The sequence below is a fragment of the Agelaius phoeniceus genome, chromosome 1 (genome assembly GCF_051311805.1).
Source record: "Agelaius phoeniceus isolate bAgePho1 chromosome 1, bAgePho1.hap1, whole genome shotgun sequence".
NCBI classification, from domain to species: Eukaryota; Metazoa; Chordata; class Aves; order Passeriformes; family Icteridae; genus Agelaius; species Agelaius phoeniceus.
The window spans coordinates 153555746-153570839 of NC_135265.1; the positions used below are offsets into that span (position 1 = coordinate 153555746).

The 15094-nt window shown below is 47.0% G+C and overlaps 2 protein-coding genes across 4 annotated transcripts; both read right to left on the reverse strand.

Moving 5' to 3' along the window:
- Positions 1–6572, reverse strand: LOC129124123 (lymphocyte antigen 6E). Of its 3 annotated transcripts, none has more exons than XM_054638854.2 (4): positions 6415–6572; positions 5135–5465; positions 1295–1414; positions 1–626 (listed from the first exon to the last, which is right to left on the reverse strand). In XM_054638854.2, exons 2-4 carry the CDS (start codon positions 5184–5186, stop codon positions 418–420), a joined length of 381 nt encoding a protein of 126 aa, XP_054494829.2. In that variant the 5' UTR covers positions 5187–5465; positions 6415–6572; the 3' UTR covers positions 1–417. The 3 variants fall into 3 exon arrangements, with proteins under 3 accessions (XP_054494829.2, XP_077045751.1, XP_077045757.1); XM_077189636.1 differs by having other exon boundaries at positions 6348–6511; XM_077189642.1 differs by lacking the exon at positions 6415–6572 and adding an exon at positions 6144–6290.
- Positions 6573–8979: 2407 nt separating this feature from the next.
- LOC129129092 (lymphocyte antigen 6E) lies at positions 8980–12866 on the reverse strand. The gene is made up of 3 exons (XM_054646794.2): positions 12664–12866; positions 10070–10189; positions 8980–9318 (listed from the first exon to the last, which is right to left on the reverse strand). The coding sequence occupies exons 1-3, from the start codon at positions 12713–12715 to the stop codon at positions 9110–9112; spliced, it is 381 nt and encodes a 126-aa protein (XP_054502769.1). The 5' UTR covers positions 12716–12866; the 3' UTR covers positions 8980–9109.
- Between the last annotated feature and the right edge of the window lie 2228 nt (positions 12867–15094).

Sequence of the window (15094 nt, forward strand, 5' to 3'; positions counted from 1 at the left end):
TAGAATAAAATAACACTTTATTGTGCCCAGTTTCTGTTTAACAACTGGAATATTAAAGGCTTTCTCAGAGCAAAATGATACAGGGTGGAAAACGGAGGGAAAAAAAAATTGGCACAAGAGACTGGCTGGGATTAAATGAAAGGCAAAAATTGCATGGATTTATAAATGCCAGGAGTAGGAGAGATGGTGGCCACATGGGGCATTCTGCACCTGCAGGGCTCCATTTTACCCCTTTTTCTTCTAAACATCATTTTGTGTTGTCATCAGAGCATGGAAAGAGCAAAAAAAAAAAAATCCTCCTGATGGGAGGTGACCTTCCAGGTAGGAGGCACAGGGCAGCATTCCCACCTGATGGACTGCAGCTTGAACCATGCCATGCAAAGCCAAGCAGCTCATTTCCCCCCAAAAAAAAACCCCTCAAAAACCCATCCTGAGGATGCAGGCGAGACTGGCCAGGACCCCCAGGGTGAGGAGGGTGGAACTGGTTTTCACACTGCTGGCCCCACTCATGTTGCACAAGGAGCTCTCGCAGCAGCTGGTGGCGACTCCAGCTATGCCGATGTTCAGGTCAATTGTTGGGCAAAATGCAGAACATTTCTTGGTGATTCGCTGGCTCCGGTCACTGCCTGGAGTGGGAGGGAGAGAAAACAGCAGGAAAAGTTCAGTTTTTCATCTCTCTTTTTTTTTTTTTTGGCAGGTTTCAGTCAAAGCCTGGCCGTGCAATCCCGTGGGGAATTTGTTATTCTGCCCTCGATGCCGTTGGGTTTTCCCTTGGGTTTCATCACATTCCATCATTATTTGTGTATGTGTGACCTATGGACACCCTCTCCAGGCGTTACAAATCCTTTGCTGGTTTCGGGGCCAGCTGAGGGCAAGAATTTGGGACTTATTTGTACAATGTGAGATTGCAAGACTTTGGCACCGTGCCTTGGGATTGCTCTTTCCGCAGCACCCGGCACTTTCCATTTCCACCACCTCATGGGCATAAACTTGAGCTTGGAGTTGAGACAAGGAGTTTGTGCAGAGATAATAAAAATAATCATTTTTATTCCAGCATCTCCCTGTCCTGAGAGTGTTTAATCAGTAGTATTTTAATTTTGAGTTTAATCAGAAGTATTTTTACGATACGTTGCAACAGACCCGGGCCAAGTTCCCACCTTCCCAAGATTTGTTCTCTGCATGCTAAAATCCTCATTATTTCCTCCATTGCACTGCCTGGTGGGAGGAGGATGAGCTGTCAGCCCCATCTGAGCCCCACCTTGTCCTCAGGGCCTTGGGAAAGCTCCACACTCACCAGTTCCTGAGGTGGAATAGGTTGTCAGACAATACTTCTCGTGGTCCGAGCATCTGGTGGTGCTGAGACAATGGAGGTTGGAGGTTGCATCCTTGCACGTGAAGCACGTCAGGGAGAAAGCTGCAAAAGAAGCACAAAAGCATCCATCAGGCACCTCTGGGAATATCCTCAGGAGCGCAAAACTGAGGGTGGATGGATGGAGGATCTATCAAGCCCCGTGGCAACAGGCAAAAAATTCCTGCATAGGTTAAACGTGACCTCAAGGACTCTCCAGGAGCCAGATTAAGCTCAAATTGCTGCCACAGCTGTGGTTTGTTCATTTAGGGACCTTCAGGGATCTTCCCTCTGAATGTTTGGCTGACTCTTCCTCGAATCCATTAAAACATCTGTCATCTCCACTGTGTTTTTGAGAAGAGCAGCCCGATCTCCCACCACTTGTAGTGTGAAGCTCTTGGGTTTTCTTTCCAACCTGGCCACTCCAAGCCTCAGTTTCTGGCCACTGGTTCTTGTATGGAGACACTGGACCAGGGAATCTGTGGCTGGCCCATCCCTGGAAGTGTCCAAGGTCAGGCTGGATGAGGCTTGGAGCAACCTGGGATAGTGGAAGGTGTCCCTGCTCATGGCAGGGGGGTGGAACTGGATGATCTTTGAGGTCCCTTCCAACCCAAACCATTCCAGGATTTTATGATTTATTCCATGTGGACATCAGAATGGTTCTTTCACTCAGGTCATCCAGCAAAACCCCGGAAAATTTTGAAATTTTGAGCTAGGATTACTGTCACTGTCTAAACTGTGTCTTAAACAGGGTGTGGACATGTGCTGTGCAAAAAAAAAAAAAAAAAAAAAAAAAAGCCAAAAAAAAATCCAAACCAAAAAAAAAAAAACAAAAAAACCCCAAATTAAAAATAAAAAGACAAAAAAGACAAACATTCAAAGGCAGCAACTGTCCAGGACTTGCTCTGAATATCAAACACTAAAATGAGATGGTTTTTAAGGTCCCTTCCAACCCAAACCTTTCTATGATTTGGGTTGATTTTCAGAGCTCTCCTGTGCCAGGAGGAAAATCTTGGATCTGCAGAAGTCCGGGCTCAGCAAATCCCTGCCTTGGCTGCAGCAGATTCCTTTTCCCAGCCATCCATGGGGAATAACTTCCTTGCTCCACAAAACGTGCACATCTGGAACACTCAGCATCTGCAAAGTGCTTTGCTGAAATCAGTGAATGAGCACAGCTGGCACTCCACGAGGCTGAAGCATCATTGAGAGCAAAGAGATCCTTGGGGAAGGATTCTTTGCATGATAAGGGGAATTTCCTCCTCATCTGTTTATCTGGCTGCAATGTCACCCTCCAGGGATTAGACTCATCCTCATTTCAAGAATATCCCTGGCTACTGGAAGTTAATGCCGCGCTAATTCTTGCAGCAGCTTTGTCCTTTAGCTTTGCCTTCCTTGCTCTTCATCTTCCTCACTCCTCACCCAGGTTTCTTTGTGCCTTTGTCAGTGATGTCCCAACCTCACCACTGCCCTCATTTGACCTTGGACAAGTCCTCCTGGCCCAAACAGGCTCCTTGAGTGTCCTGCTGGCCCAGATTTGGCTCCAGCTCAGCCCATGACCGCAGGATCACTGTTTTGCTTTTAGCTCCCTGTTCTTCCTCTGCCTGTGTGGAAACTCTGCCTTCTTCTCCCACTCCAGCCAGCATCCCCTTCTTTCCCATGGCCTTTCCTCTTGTGGCCCACAGCCCTCACGTTCCCTACTCTTCCTCTGTTGTCCCTCACTGACTGGCACTGAACAGAAGCCACCAGACAGCTCAGATCCCACCTCCCACCATTCCCATGGTCATTCCAAAAGCCTCAGACTTGGCACCTGGCTCTCTTTGACTTCATATCCAGACTTTTTCCATTTGCTTCCTATCATGGTCATTCCCATCTCCCATCCCCAGCTCCATTTGTCCTACCTGGCTCTTGCCTTGTCCTGACCTTTCAGGCACAAATTTATTTTTTCAAGTCTGGGACCTTCCTTTTAATTGTCCCTGTCCAAAGTGTTTGGTTTCATTCTCTTTTCTCATGCAAAATTCTATTGTATGGAATATAATATGGGATATTTCACCTCCACCCCGCTGGGAACCACCCTTTCCTCACAGAAACACTCAGTTCCCAAACTGGATTTTCCAGACACAGAGCTCACTTTAATCCTTAATAAACGCAGCATCTTTAATCCAAGCCCATTCCCGGGAAAACTTCCTGAATCAGTGCAGGAAACAGTGGAGCTGGTTACACACCCAAATCCTGTTTCATGCCAACCTCCCAAAGCTCCTAATTTCAGACTCCAGTTGCCCTGGGAGCCTCCTTGGCAGGAGAAGGGGGAAGCACCATTCAAGGATGAATTTTTCCACCTCTCTCTGTGTTCCAGAGATTTCTGACTCACCAATTAATCCAGAACTCTGGGATTGGCTCCTAAACTGGCACACCCTGGAAGTCAGGGAGGACAATTTTGGTCAAGCTACAGAAAAACACTCTAATTTTATTTCTTGAGGTATCTGTTGCAACAAGGGCTGAGAGGGGAAGGAAATTTTATTTCTTCCAGATGCAAACCTTGAGTTAATCCAGGCTGCCTTGGGATGCCTCCACACTCACTAAGACCTCTGCTCTAACTGAAGAGAAAACATTCCTCAAGAAATTTGCTGTCTCATTCCTTGATCTTTAAAAAAAAACAATGGGAGTAAAGCTGCAGGAAAAGATCCTTTTATTTGCCTTAACATCCTGAGCTTGAGCACAATTCCAAGTTTCAAGCCTGTGAAATCAATCAATAGGAACATTTCCCTCCTCAAATTATGTGGGAGCCAAAAAGATCTGTTAGTCCAGGACCAGAGTGCCTGGGAATTTGCAGGTCAAATCCTACAAGGAAGAATTCAGTTTACGAAGAGGCAAAAGCCCCCCTAGCTGAGGAAATCAACCATTCCTCTAAAACAGAGGGATATTCCAGGCTGCACCTTCTGTTCCCTGCCTGACACAGAGCACAAGGTGTGGTCCTCGGCAGAGTCCAGCCAGGAAAATTGAGGTGCAGCTTCCCAGTGCTCTCCCAAAAAATCCCCCAGACAATTACCAGAACAAGAATGGGACTCTGCATCTCCATCCCAAACCTGGGATCAGCTGGGAATCATGGAATCGTTAAGGCTGGGAAAGACCTCCAATCCAGGCTCAGCACTAAACCCTGGCCCTGAGCACCACATCCACAGATTTTCAGAAAACTTCCATGGATGTGATCCCAATGCTTCCCTGGGCAGCCTGGATGCTCCACCGCCCTTTCCATGATGGAATTTTTTCGTAATAGATCAGACTCCGCGATCTTAGAGGTCTTTTCCAACCTTAGGGATTCTGTGATCAGCAAAGTTGCACCTGGAAGCAACAAGGAAGGGCTGGGAGCCAGAATTGCACCTTCTTGTGGCTCAACCATCTCATCAATTTAGGAAATGATGGTTTGAGGTGCAACCAATTAAAAAAAAAAAAAAATTAAAAAATCAGGCTTTAGTGCCAAATCCAGAGATTTACTGCACATACTGCCCTGGATATCCCTCATGGATATCCCTATTCCCATGGAGCTCTCAGCTGCCCCTGAGCCATCCCAGGGGCTGGGCTGGGTCTGCAGGAATCATCTGAGGTGGGAATCTCACCCCCCACTCCTCATCACCCCTCCAGCTTCAGGTGGGGTTAAACCCCCTGTCCCCTTTCTCCTGGAACAACTCCTTCCTGACCCCTCAGCTTCACCATCCACACTGCAAAATCCTGGAAGTCCAAAGCCATGCCCCAGCTTTGGGATGGTTCCCCAATCCTTTCGGGACTCACCACTTTCCACGCACAGGGCGACGCCGAGCACGACCAGGAGGAAAAGCTTCATCCTTTAGAGGTCTGGGAGCCTCCAAAATGAGCAGGGCTCGGGCAGGGCAGGTTTTATACCTCTGCAGTGCCTGCTTTGATCCAGAGATAATAACCAGAGGCTGCTGTGTCAGATGATGGATAATTGGGAGCAGCGTGTCCGGGCTTGTATGGAGAAGGGCGTTTTTTTTTTTTTGGAAATCGGGAGGGGGGTGTGTTTTTCTCCACAACTTCTCCTTTTCCTGGTTGTTTCACAACGCAGCTGCTCCAGCTGACGTGAACTCTGCAACGGTTTCTAATTCTGGAGAAGTGGGGGAAAAGCAAAACATGAAAACAAAGCAATTTTCCCTGCAAAAGAATAAGGTTTTCTTTTTCCAGGTCTCGGTGCAGGCTGCGTCCTCCAAGATCGTGTCCTTGCACATATGGAAATGGAGGGAATTTAAATTTAAAATTGAATTTGGGATGGAAACTTCTCCCAAATGTCTCACAGGATTGTCAAGACATTGAGATCAGAAGAGCAGAATCCTTCCACTGCTTTTCATAGGGGGCCAGGCATCATTTTCTGTCTCCTTTTTTAAGTTCAAAATCAGAAATATTTCTGACATATTTTTTATGAGGAGAAAATGTTATCTTATTAAAAAATAAATTCCACAGATCAAAGGAAAATGTCCATGTAAGTTAAAAAATAGAAATAACACCCACTCCCATGGCATGGAACAAGCTGGGAATTTTTTCACAAATTCATTAAAAAAAAAGTCAGGGAGAAAAACACAAACTAATTAAAGCATGGAGAAGGAGGGGCTGGCTGATCAATGATCTCAACTCATTAAGACTTCAGAAAAAGAAAATTTGTGAAATGCCAAACAGGATTATTCCATTGGATTCCCAGACTGTGCTCTTTATTCCTCCTTTTTTTTTTTTTAATCGTTTAAGTCACGTTTCATCCAATCTCCATGAATAAAATCAGAACCTTTCCCACCTTCTCGGGGATTGCTGTTGCTTTTCCCTCCCACTGTTGCCTTTCTGCCATCGAGCCGCAGAAACAGAGGCACAATCCCAGGAAAAGTCGAGCTTGGATCCTCTCCCGTGACCCTCGGAGCTGCAGGAGCTGCCCCAAATCCTCTGCCAGCACCCTTGCTGCTCCCCATCTGCTTTATCCCCTTTCTCCTTCTCTCCAACTCGCCCAGATTCCCATCTCCCGTGGAATATTTTGGGCTTCTGACATGCCCAACCTCCAGCCCTCCTCTCACCGGGAAAACGCGCCAGGTTCCTGAAGTGATGTCAGTTTTTCCAACACCTCCAAGCTGGACTTATAAACATTGTCCCTCTGCGGCCCTGCATGAGTAAGGGAATTTTGTCTTTCCCAATAGGCAGAGCACGAAACTAATTTGGAGCAGAGGTGGCAATTAGCCAGAAAATCTCCGAGGAAGGGCGAGGTTTGGCTCCGTCAGCTTCCTCGCGGCACCCAGCAGGACGAAAACAAAGCTCCCTCCACGCCAGTGCAAAATATTGCAAAATATTTTATTTTCCCCAAGCCAGGATAGATTTAATGAGTTTTTTGTGGTAAATCCATGCTTATTGGGGCCTATCTGGAGGGCTCCAATCCTGAGGAGATGCTGTTCCATTCCAGAGCCAGCCCACGTTGGGATTTATCTCCAGCAGCATCCCCTGACAGGTTCAGAAATAGCAGCTCAGGCACTGCATTTTTTTTTTTTTTTTCCCTTCTCTCAAAATCTCATCCATGCCAAACCCTAAAATATCTCCTGTCTCCTGCAAGCTGCTGAGATTTGGAGAGGGACAGAATGGATTTCTTCAAGGCTTTATTGCAGGATTCCTGACAGATTTTCCATGAGATGCTCCTGAAATCTTCCAGCTGGTCCATATGGCCCTCTGATATTTTGTCCCTACCAGGGCCAGGTGACAGAATCAAAGGAGCCCATGAGGGCAGGAAGGACATAGACATCATAAGAAGAACTGAGAAAAAGGAGAAGTTAAAATCCCAGTTTGCAAGAATTTGGAATTCATGAAATTCAGGACGATTTTGTAAAGAGCAACAGGGGATTTAACTGGAGGTGAAAGTGGAAGGTGAGGTGGAAAGATTTATTTCCCTTGACACAGTGGAGTGGAGAAGGAAAGGAGGAGAATGTTTTGCTTATATTGTTCTAAACCTGGTTGAAATCGTCACATGAGAAGGTCAAACAATTGTTTATTCTGGGGGGAAAATGCAATTTTCACCAAACAAGTGCTTTTCATCAAACAAGTGCTGAAATGCAAAAGTAGCTGTGAAATTCAGATGTTGTTACTAAATGTGGAACTTCAAGTTGGCCGAAAGCTTTGAGAAGCATCTCAGAAACTATTGTGATTAACTGTTAAAGCAATGAGAAAAGTGATTTTAAAAAGTGCAAAGCCCCAAGTTTCTGGGGAAATATAGTCCCCTCAGAAATTCTGCAGCAATTCCACTTCAGTTATCCCATTGAAATAAATTCCAGAACATCCTTCTGACCAGAAATTAAATCTTTATAGGATGACTAAACCTAATCTCATTTTTACAACCTTCACCCAGCACTGCCGTTTCTCCCCGTTGCACGGAAACACATGGAATCTGCAGTGCTGCTGGAGTAGGGTTCCCCTCAAATCCAGCACAGGATTCCTGTCAAATCCAGCACAAGATTCCCCTCAAATTCAGCACAGGATTACCCTCAAATCCAGCACAGCATTGCTCTGAAATCTGGACCAAGATTCTCCTCAAATCCAGCACAAGATTCCCCTTAAATACAGTGCAGGATTCCTCTCAAATCAAGTGCGGGATTCCTCTCAAATATGGAGCAAGATTCCCCTCAAATCCAGCACCAGATTCCCCTCAAATGCAGCTCAAGATTCCCCTCAAATCCAGTGCAGGATGCCTCTCAAATCTGGAGCAAGATTCTCCTCAAATCCAGCACCAGATTTCCCCTCAAATAAAACAGGGCTGGAGGCCTTTTTTTCCAGGTGCTACTGTAAAGACCTTCCCAAAATTCAGTGCTGCACTTTTCCACTCTCTCCAGCTCCAAGATTGTTTTATTCACCTATTTTAGCTGTAGTTCTGCTCCTCCAAGAGCTGAAGGGGATCTCCATCCCATTCCCACCATCCCCAAGCCTGGGAATGCACCAGAAACCCTGGAAAGGGATAGAACAACAGAGACCTCCCCAGTCAGCTCAGACACCATCACCTCTTCCAGGCTCTTCCTGCCCATTTCCCACAGGAAAATCAGGAGCAATCGCTCAGCAGCTTCTCCAAGCTGGCACAGGGGTCTCCTTTCCATATGGACAGATTCCAGCAGCATTTTCCTTACCTTGAGCATCTCCAGCATCTTGGCATGGGGCCTTTACCTGTTTTAAAAGCTGGAGCAACTCACCTTGCAGAGATCCCAGGAGAACTTCCCAGTGCAAATTCCTTTAGGACCAAATTCCTGGTCCTGTCTCAGCATCTAGAAGACAATTCCCGCTGTTGTTTGCAATGGGAACAACACAAACATCTCCGACCTTTCCTTATCTCAGAGGGATCTGGGAGACCATCTGGCTCTGTGGAGTGTCTGGAGCTTCTGGATGGAAGAAAGTTAGGAAAGGCAGCCTGGAGAAGGCTCCCAAGTGTTAAAAAGAGGAATTCAATGTGAAGCAGAGCTGATTTCTCAGGCTGGTCCTGGTGCGGATACAACAAACACACTTCTAGAATAACACAAATCTTTATTTTGTCTGACAGTTATCACACACGTGCTATCAAAAGAGCTTTTCCGGGGGAAAAATTAGTATAAAACAACAGTGGGGGGAAAAATAGGTGTCATGTTGGGATCTGAAGCAACGTCTTGGAATACAACAGGGTCGCTGCTGGAAACCCTCGGCTGAGGTTTCTCACTTGGGGAATTCCTTGTGGATCCTTGGGTGGTCTCAATCTCCTGCCAGGCCTGATCACAACCCCACCCTGAGCACACAGATCAAACTCCCCACGATTCCCAGCAGGACCACGGCGTAGTTGATCCGGATGCTGTTGGCGCCGCTGAAGTTGCACAGGGAGGTGCTGCAGCACTTGGTGGAGTAAGCGGCCATCCCGAAATCCACGTTGGTCTCGGGACAGTCCACAGAGCATTTCTTGGTGATGCGGTGCCCCACGTCCTTGCCTGGGTGGAGAAGGGGTGAGAAAGGGGAGCTGGGATTTAGGATTCTGTTGGAAGAGCTGGCCAGATGAGAGGGATTTGCAGTTTCCTTAATTTTCCACACAGCAATAAAAGGTCTCAGGGGGGTTTGACAGGGCTGGGTGTGAATCCACAAGTCCTGGATCAAGTGTGGGACACTGGGAAGTCCTTGATTGAAACCCAGACTGGCCTAAGTCTCTGATCTGGTTGCCCAGGTGATGGCCAGTCAAAGTTTGGCCTCAAGACCTTGGAGGTCTTTCCCAACCTAAATGATTCTGTAGTTCCTGTAGGACAGCAATTCCAATGCATTCCCAAAGCATTTTTTCAGTGCATTCTGATTCCAATGCATTTTTTAAAACCATGTTATTAGCACCCAACCCTTTTCTATTCTCCATCCCAAAGCACCTCAGATCGAACAACAGAGGCTGCTCCTGAAATTTGGGGGTTCCAGCCAGCCCTTCCACAAGGTAGTGAGGCCCTGGCACAGGTTTTCCAGAGAAACTGTGGCTGCTCCATCCTTGGAAGCAGCCTGGTCTAGTGGGAGGTGTCCCTGGAACAAAATGAGCCTGAAGGTCCCATCTACCTCAAAGGATTCACACTCATCACATTGAGACACTTCAACCTCAAAATCATCACTTATTTCCAACAAAACCATTGATTTCCATCAATTCCATTTAGAAAAGTTGCCTACCAACTTCTAGAAGAAAAAAAATAAATCCAATTTTCTGGGACTCACCAAGTCCAACAGTGCTGTACGTGGTTGTGCAGTATTTCTCATGGTCCTCACACCTGTAGGTTTTCATGCAGTTCCAGTTGGAATGTTCATTGTCACAGATGTAGCAAAACAGGGAGGAAGCTGGAAAAAACACCCACAAAACAGATTAGTGATTCCCAGCAATTCCTTCCTGGGGAAAAGAAAAGTGTCAAAAGCCTTGGAAAGTACAAGAGGGAAAGTCTGGTGTGAACAACTTTTCCCAGCAAGTGCAATAAGTTTAGGTTTGATTAATAGAGCTGAGAAAACAAATGTAGAGAGCAAACCAAGTTTTCTTTCTGGACTGAAGATTTTAAGGGGTTAAATTTACATTTTTCAGCCTGAGCAGCATTTTCAGGTGATTTTTTTTCTTCTCCCCAGGACCACATTGGCCTTGTTGAAAACCAACCTCCAAAAGCAAACTCCTGGTGAGGGGAGGAGGAACTGGCCCGATTCTAGAGGTCAATTTTAAATATTTTCACCCTTCATCTGCAGAACCCTGCCCAGACATGAATTAATTAATGCCTGGTGACACCCCTGGCAGCCAAATTGAGGCACAACAGTAAAGGGAGTTCCCTGGAAGAGGCTGCCCTGGACGATGGATGGATTACTCCTATCAGCACCTGGAACAGGGTGTTCTCCATGATAATTTTTCCTCAGTGACAAGCCAGGTCTATCCCAGAGCCAGAAAAAAAGTGGGATATTATTGGGCACAGCTGAAGTAAATTGAGTAAAACGTCCAGGCTGGCCATTGGAACACAGATGTGCCTTCTCGCTCCCCAGAGGTGGATTCACAATTGGTGGAAATTGTTTCCCTCCTGCCCAAATTTCCAAGAAATGCTCCTCATTTTGGGGCTGCTGGGCTGCTCCCAGGAAATCCTGCTCCATTGTCACCAGCGGTGAAGAGCTCTTGGTTGAAGGTGAACAAAAATTACAAACCAGCGAGGGGTCTCCATGAGGCTGAGATTTCCCTGGTTCTGTTTTTCCTGATTTTCTCAGCCCAGGAAAGCTCTTTTTTTTTTTTTTTTTCCACAGAATACCCCTTCCAATCAAACTTGATCTTGTTTTTAGCAAGAAAACCCCTCCCAGTGGCCCTTCAATGTTTGTTCTCGATTCAAGCTGTCATCTGAGGTTCATTCTGCCCATGACACTTGGCTAAACAGTTCCAGAAGCAGTTTTAAAAGAGAACTGACAGCCCTTTTTGTCTCTAACTATCCCAAGGAGGAGGATAAAAGGCCTCCCCTCTGTGATCTGGGGAGCTCTGGGTGTCTCAGCACAGGACTGGCTTGCTCTGAAACCTTCCCAGATGCTTCAAGGAAAGTTGGACAGGGCTTGGAACAACCTGGGACAGTGGAAGGTGTCCCTGCCCATGGCAGGGGGGTAGAACAGGGTGATCTTTAAGCTCCTTTCCAAACCAAACCGTTTTACCATTTTCTGATTCTCTGCTCTTTTCCAGTGCCAGGTGTTGCAAGCTCAGGAGTTCTCTGCAGCAGGAGGTAAAATCAGCCTTGTTGCAAACTGGATTTAAGTTCTCCCTTCCATCTCTCACTATTTCTCCATCACTTGGGAATTTTCAGCCTCCCGCCTCTCCTCTGGAGGCTCCCCAGCTCGATCTGGGGGCTCCTGCCCCTCTGCATGCAAAGCAAAACCCAGACCTGGCGAGGATTATTGCAATTTACAGACCCAGGAGCCCTCTCTGATCTGCTTTTCTGACAAATTTCCCCAAACCACTTCCTGCTGCGGATGGACCCGGGCCCTCAGCACGTGCCTGAGAGCCACTGAAAGTGCTGATGCTCCCTAAGTGATCCAAGGAAAATCCCTTCCAGCCAGGAAACAATAACAGCTCGAACCATTAGAGCTGCTCTAAAGCCTTTCCTGCGTCTGCCCTCCACCCTCCATTAGCCGGAGTTTTGCAAATGCAGCCAGAAACAACCTTAACGGTGCAAACTGTGCTCCTCGGGCTGGCAAATCCGTGCCCACAGCCAAGATTTCCCAACTGGATATTCCCCCACAATTATCCAGGTACGGCTGGGCCTCCTTTTAAAGAGGACAAGAGCAGAGCGTTGTGCATCCCATTCCAAACACGCTCCCAGGCACTTAACAGCTCTTCCAATTTAGGAGCAAAGAGCTCTGAGGCTTTAAAATACCTGCCAGCAGCCTCATTACCTAATTGGAGTTGTGGGGAATAAAGTGAAATGCTGGCAGGAGATGTGGAGCCAAGACCAGCCGAGCTTTCGTCCGCAACAGCTCCTCGAGTTTCATTCAGGAGCAAAAATCAAAGCAAAGGCAAAAACCCTGAGCCCTGCTTGATTCCTGTCAGCATTTTTCAGGTCGTGTCTTCAGCCCTGAGTGGTTGGAGCTGGATATCTGAGGGTGTGAGAAACCAGAATTCATCTCCTCTGGGTCACAGAGAACCCACCCAAGAGCGAGGACTCAACCACACCAAATATTTCTGGCCATGGCTGACACCAAAAATTCCCCGCCAAGACCTCAGCAGCTGCAGCAAAAGCTGCCAAACCCTCTTGTCCCTCATTTATCTCCTTGTTTTTCCTCTCCTCTGGCTCTCCCAGCCCCCTTACCTTGCTGGGCACACAGGACTGCAGCCAGCAGGGCCACCAGAAAAGCCTTCATGGTTGGTCCTCGTGCCCTTGGAGCTGGAGCAGTGTGGGAAGATGCACCCCAGGAGGGTTTTATACCAGCCCTGCCTCGTCCCTTGCTTCCTTTGATTGCATTAATTTGAGGTTTGGGCAGTGGGAGCACCCAAGGTGTGATCAGTGCTGGGTGTGTTTGTGCGTAGAGACCTATTATGAGGCTGCAGATAGCAATGTTTTTTTTTACCTCTCCTCCCCATCCAATCTTTTTTTTTCCAAGGCCTGCTCCTGTCTGCATTGCTGATCTGTGGAGTAATTGAGCTGATCCAAACACGGGAGTCCTTTTTTGGGCTGAGCCACAAAACCTGGAGCGAGTCAGGGCATGGCTGGGGTGACACCTTTCTTGCTGGCACCCTCCATCCTTTCTTTCTGCCAGGGAATGGGAGCTTAATATCTCTGGGAAGTGGGAGAGGAGGCAAGGAAAGATTTTTGGATTGTCCAGAGCCATTGAGAATTATCTCCTTTGTACAAAATGCTTTAGGCAGGAGGCAGCAGCATTCCTTCAATCATGGAATCATAGAAAGGTTTGGGCTGAAAGGGACCTTAAAGATCCTCCTGTTCCACCCCTGATCCCACTACTTCTGCCTGGAGATGTCACTCAAAGGTTCCAACAGCCCAGGCAGGGATGGGGGTTTGATGCTTTTGTTTTGTTCTCCTGCCCTCCAGAACCATCCAGGGTTTCCAGGTGACAATGTTTGTTGCTCCCTGGAGACCAGCTCCGGACTCTGTCAGGTTTTTCCAGTCCCCCATGACCTTTCCAGTCTTTCTGGGCTCCCTCCTTCTGCTCCCACACCACCTCTTGACTCAGGGTGCAGTGGAGCCAAATGACTCAGGCTGCAGGAGAGGCACAAAGTGCATGGAGAAGTTGAAAATCTACAAAGGGCAGTGAAAATGACTGAGAAACAAAAGAAATCATGGCCAAAAAGTCTTGACAGGACCCTTTGGAGAGAGAAATTAGCAAGGGGAGCTCAGGGTCAAGGTCTGTAAGGTCACAAATGGTGTGGAAACAGAAGAAATAACATCCAGGTGCTCTTTGTTTTCCCCAAACTAATCACAGAATCACGGGATGCCTTGAGTAGGGAGGGACCTCAAAGATTCAGCCAGGCCAACTCCTGCCCTGCTCGGGCAAAATCCTGGGAAGCTGGACCCATTCCCAACCCCTGTTAGGAGTTTTTTACTTTTAATAATTTTTTCTTTGCCCAATTCCTCCTTTTTTTCTGCAGCAGCTTCAACCCTCAGTGATTCTGTCTCAGTCTCCAGAGGGTGGAGGGGGATGAGCCCCCAGTTTTCCAAGTTTTCCATTCCATTCCATTCTCTGGTCTGACCTTGAGCAGGAATCTTGAACTATTTCATCTTTTAGCGAGGATGTGAAAGGCCCACGTGACAGATAATGCAGCAACAATATTTCAGAAATAATCTGGGGAAAAAAAAACATTCTCTCTGAGAAAGATTCTTTATAAATGCAGGCATGAAAAACATCAGGCAGGAAACGGGATCTGCTGGAGCAGGGAGGGGAAAAAACAGGTATTAATCCACATGTTTGTTTAACGTATAACTCCAGAATTGTCTCAGTCAGCTGGAAAAATGGAAAATGAGACTTCCTTCCCTTTCATCCCATCAAAAATCCCAAAATGAAAATGAATTATCAACCCAAATCCAGCTCATCTCGGAGCCAATCGAGCAGAAAAATGCAGCTTCTCAGCGGGAAGAGGGAACAAGGCTTGAACACAGCCCACAAAGAAGAAAGAAGAAAAGCTTTGGAATTAAAACAAATAAATGAGCAGTAAATAAATGAGGCTGTTAAAACAAAGTGCAGCTGAATAGAAAAAATGTCAAGTGAGAAATGGGCTGTGGGAAGTGGGAATGTGAGAAAGCTTTTAAATAGATTGGAGAGAGGAGAGGTTAATAATAATAATAATAATAAACAAGATTAATATTTCAGACAGAAGTGGAAAGAGAGAAGCAGGGAGCGGAGAAATATTGGTGCAAAGCAAAATAATTCAAGGCAAACACACAAAGCTTGGGGGGAAATAATTAAGGACAGGCAGAGTGAGGGAAAGGAATAAGACGGGATGGGAGGGAAGTCCCTCCTGTGTGGAAAATGTACATTTTCTTATGTACAGACCGTCTTCAGGTGCTAAAAACAGCCCTTCAATGGGACTGGGAAATCGCAGAATTCCCCAAATCCCAGTTTACCCAACCACTGGGGGCTCCTGTGTGACCTGGATGGGGAAAGCATCCAGGGCATCACCTGACCCCTATCCCTGTGTCCCCGGGGGAGACTGCCAAGGCTCTGGGAGGCATCCCAGGCTCTGGCCAGGTCCCAAATCCCAGCTATTCTTGGGCCCTGTTTGCATTG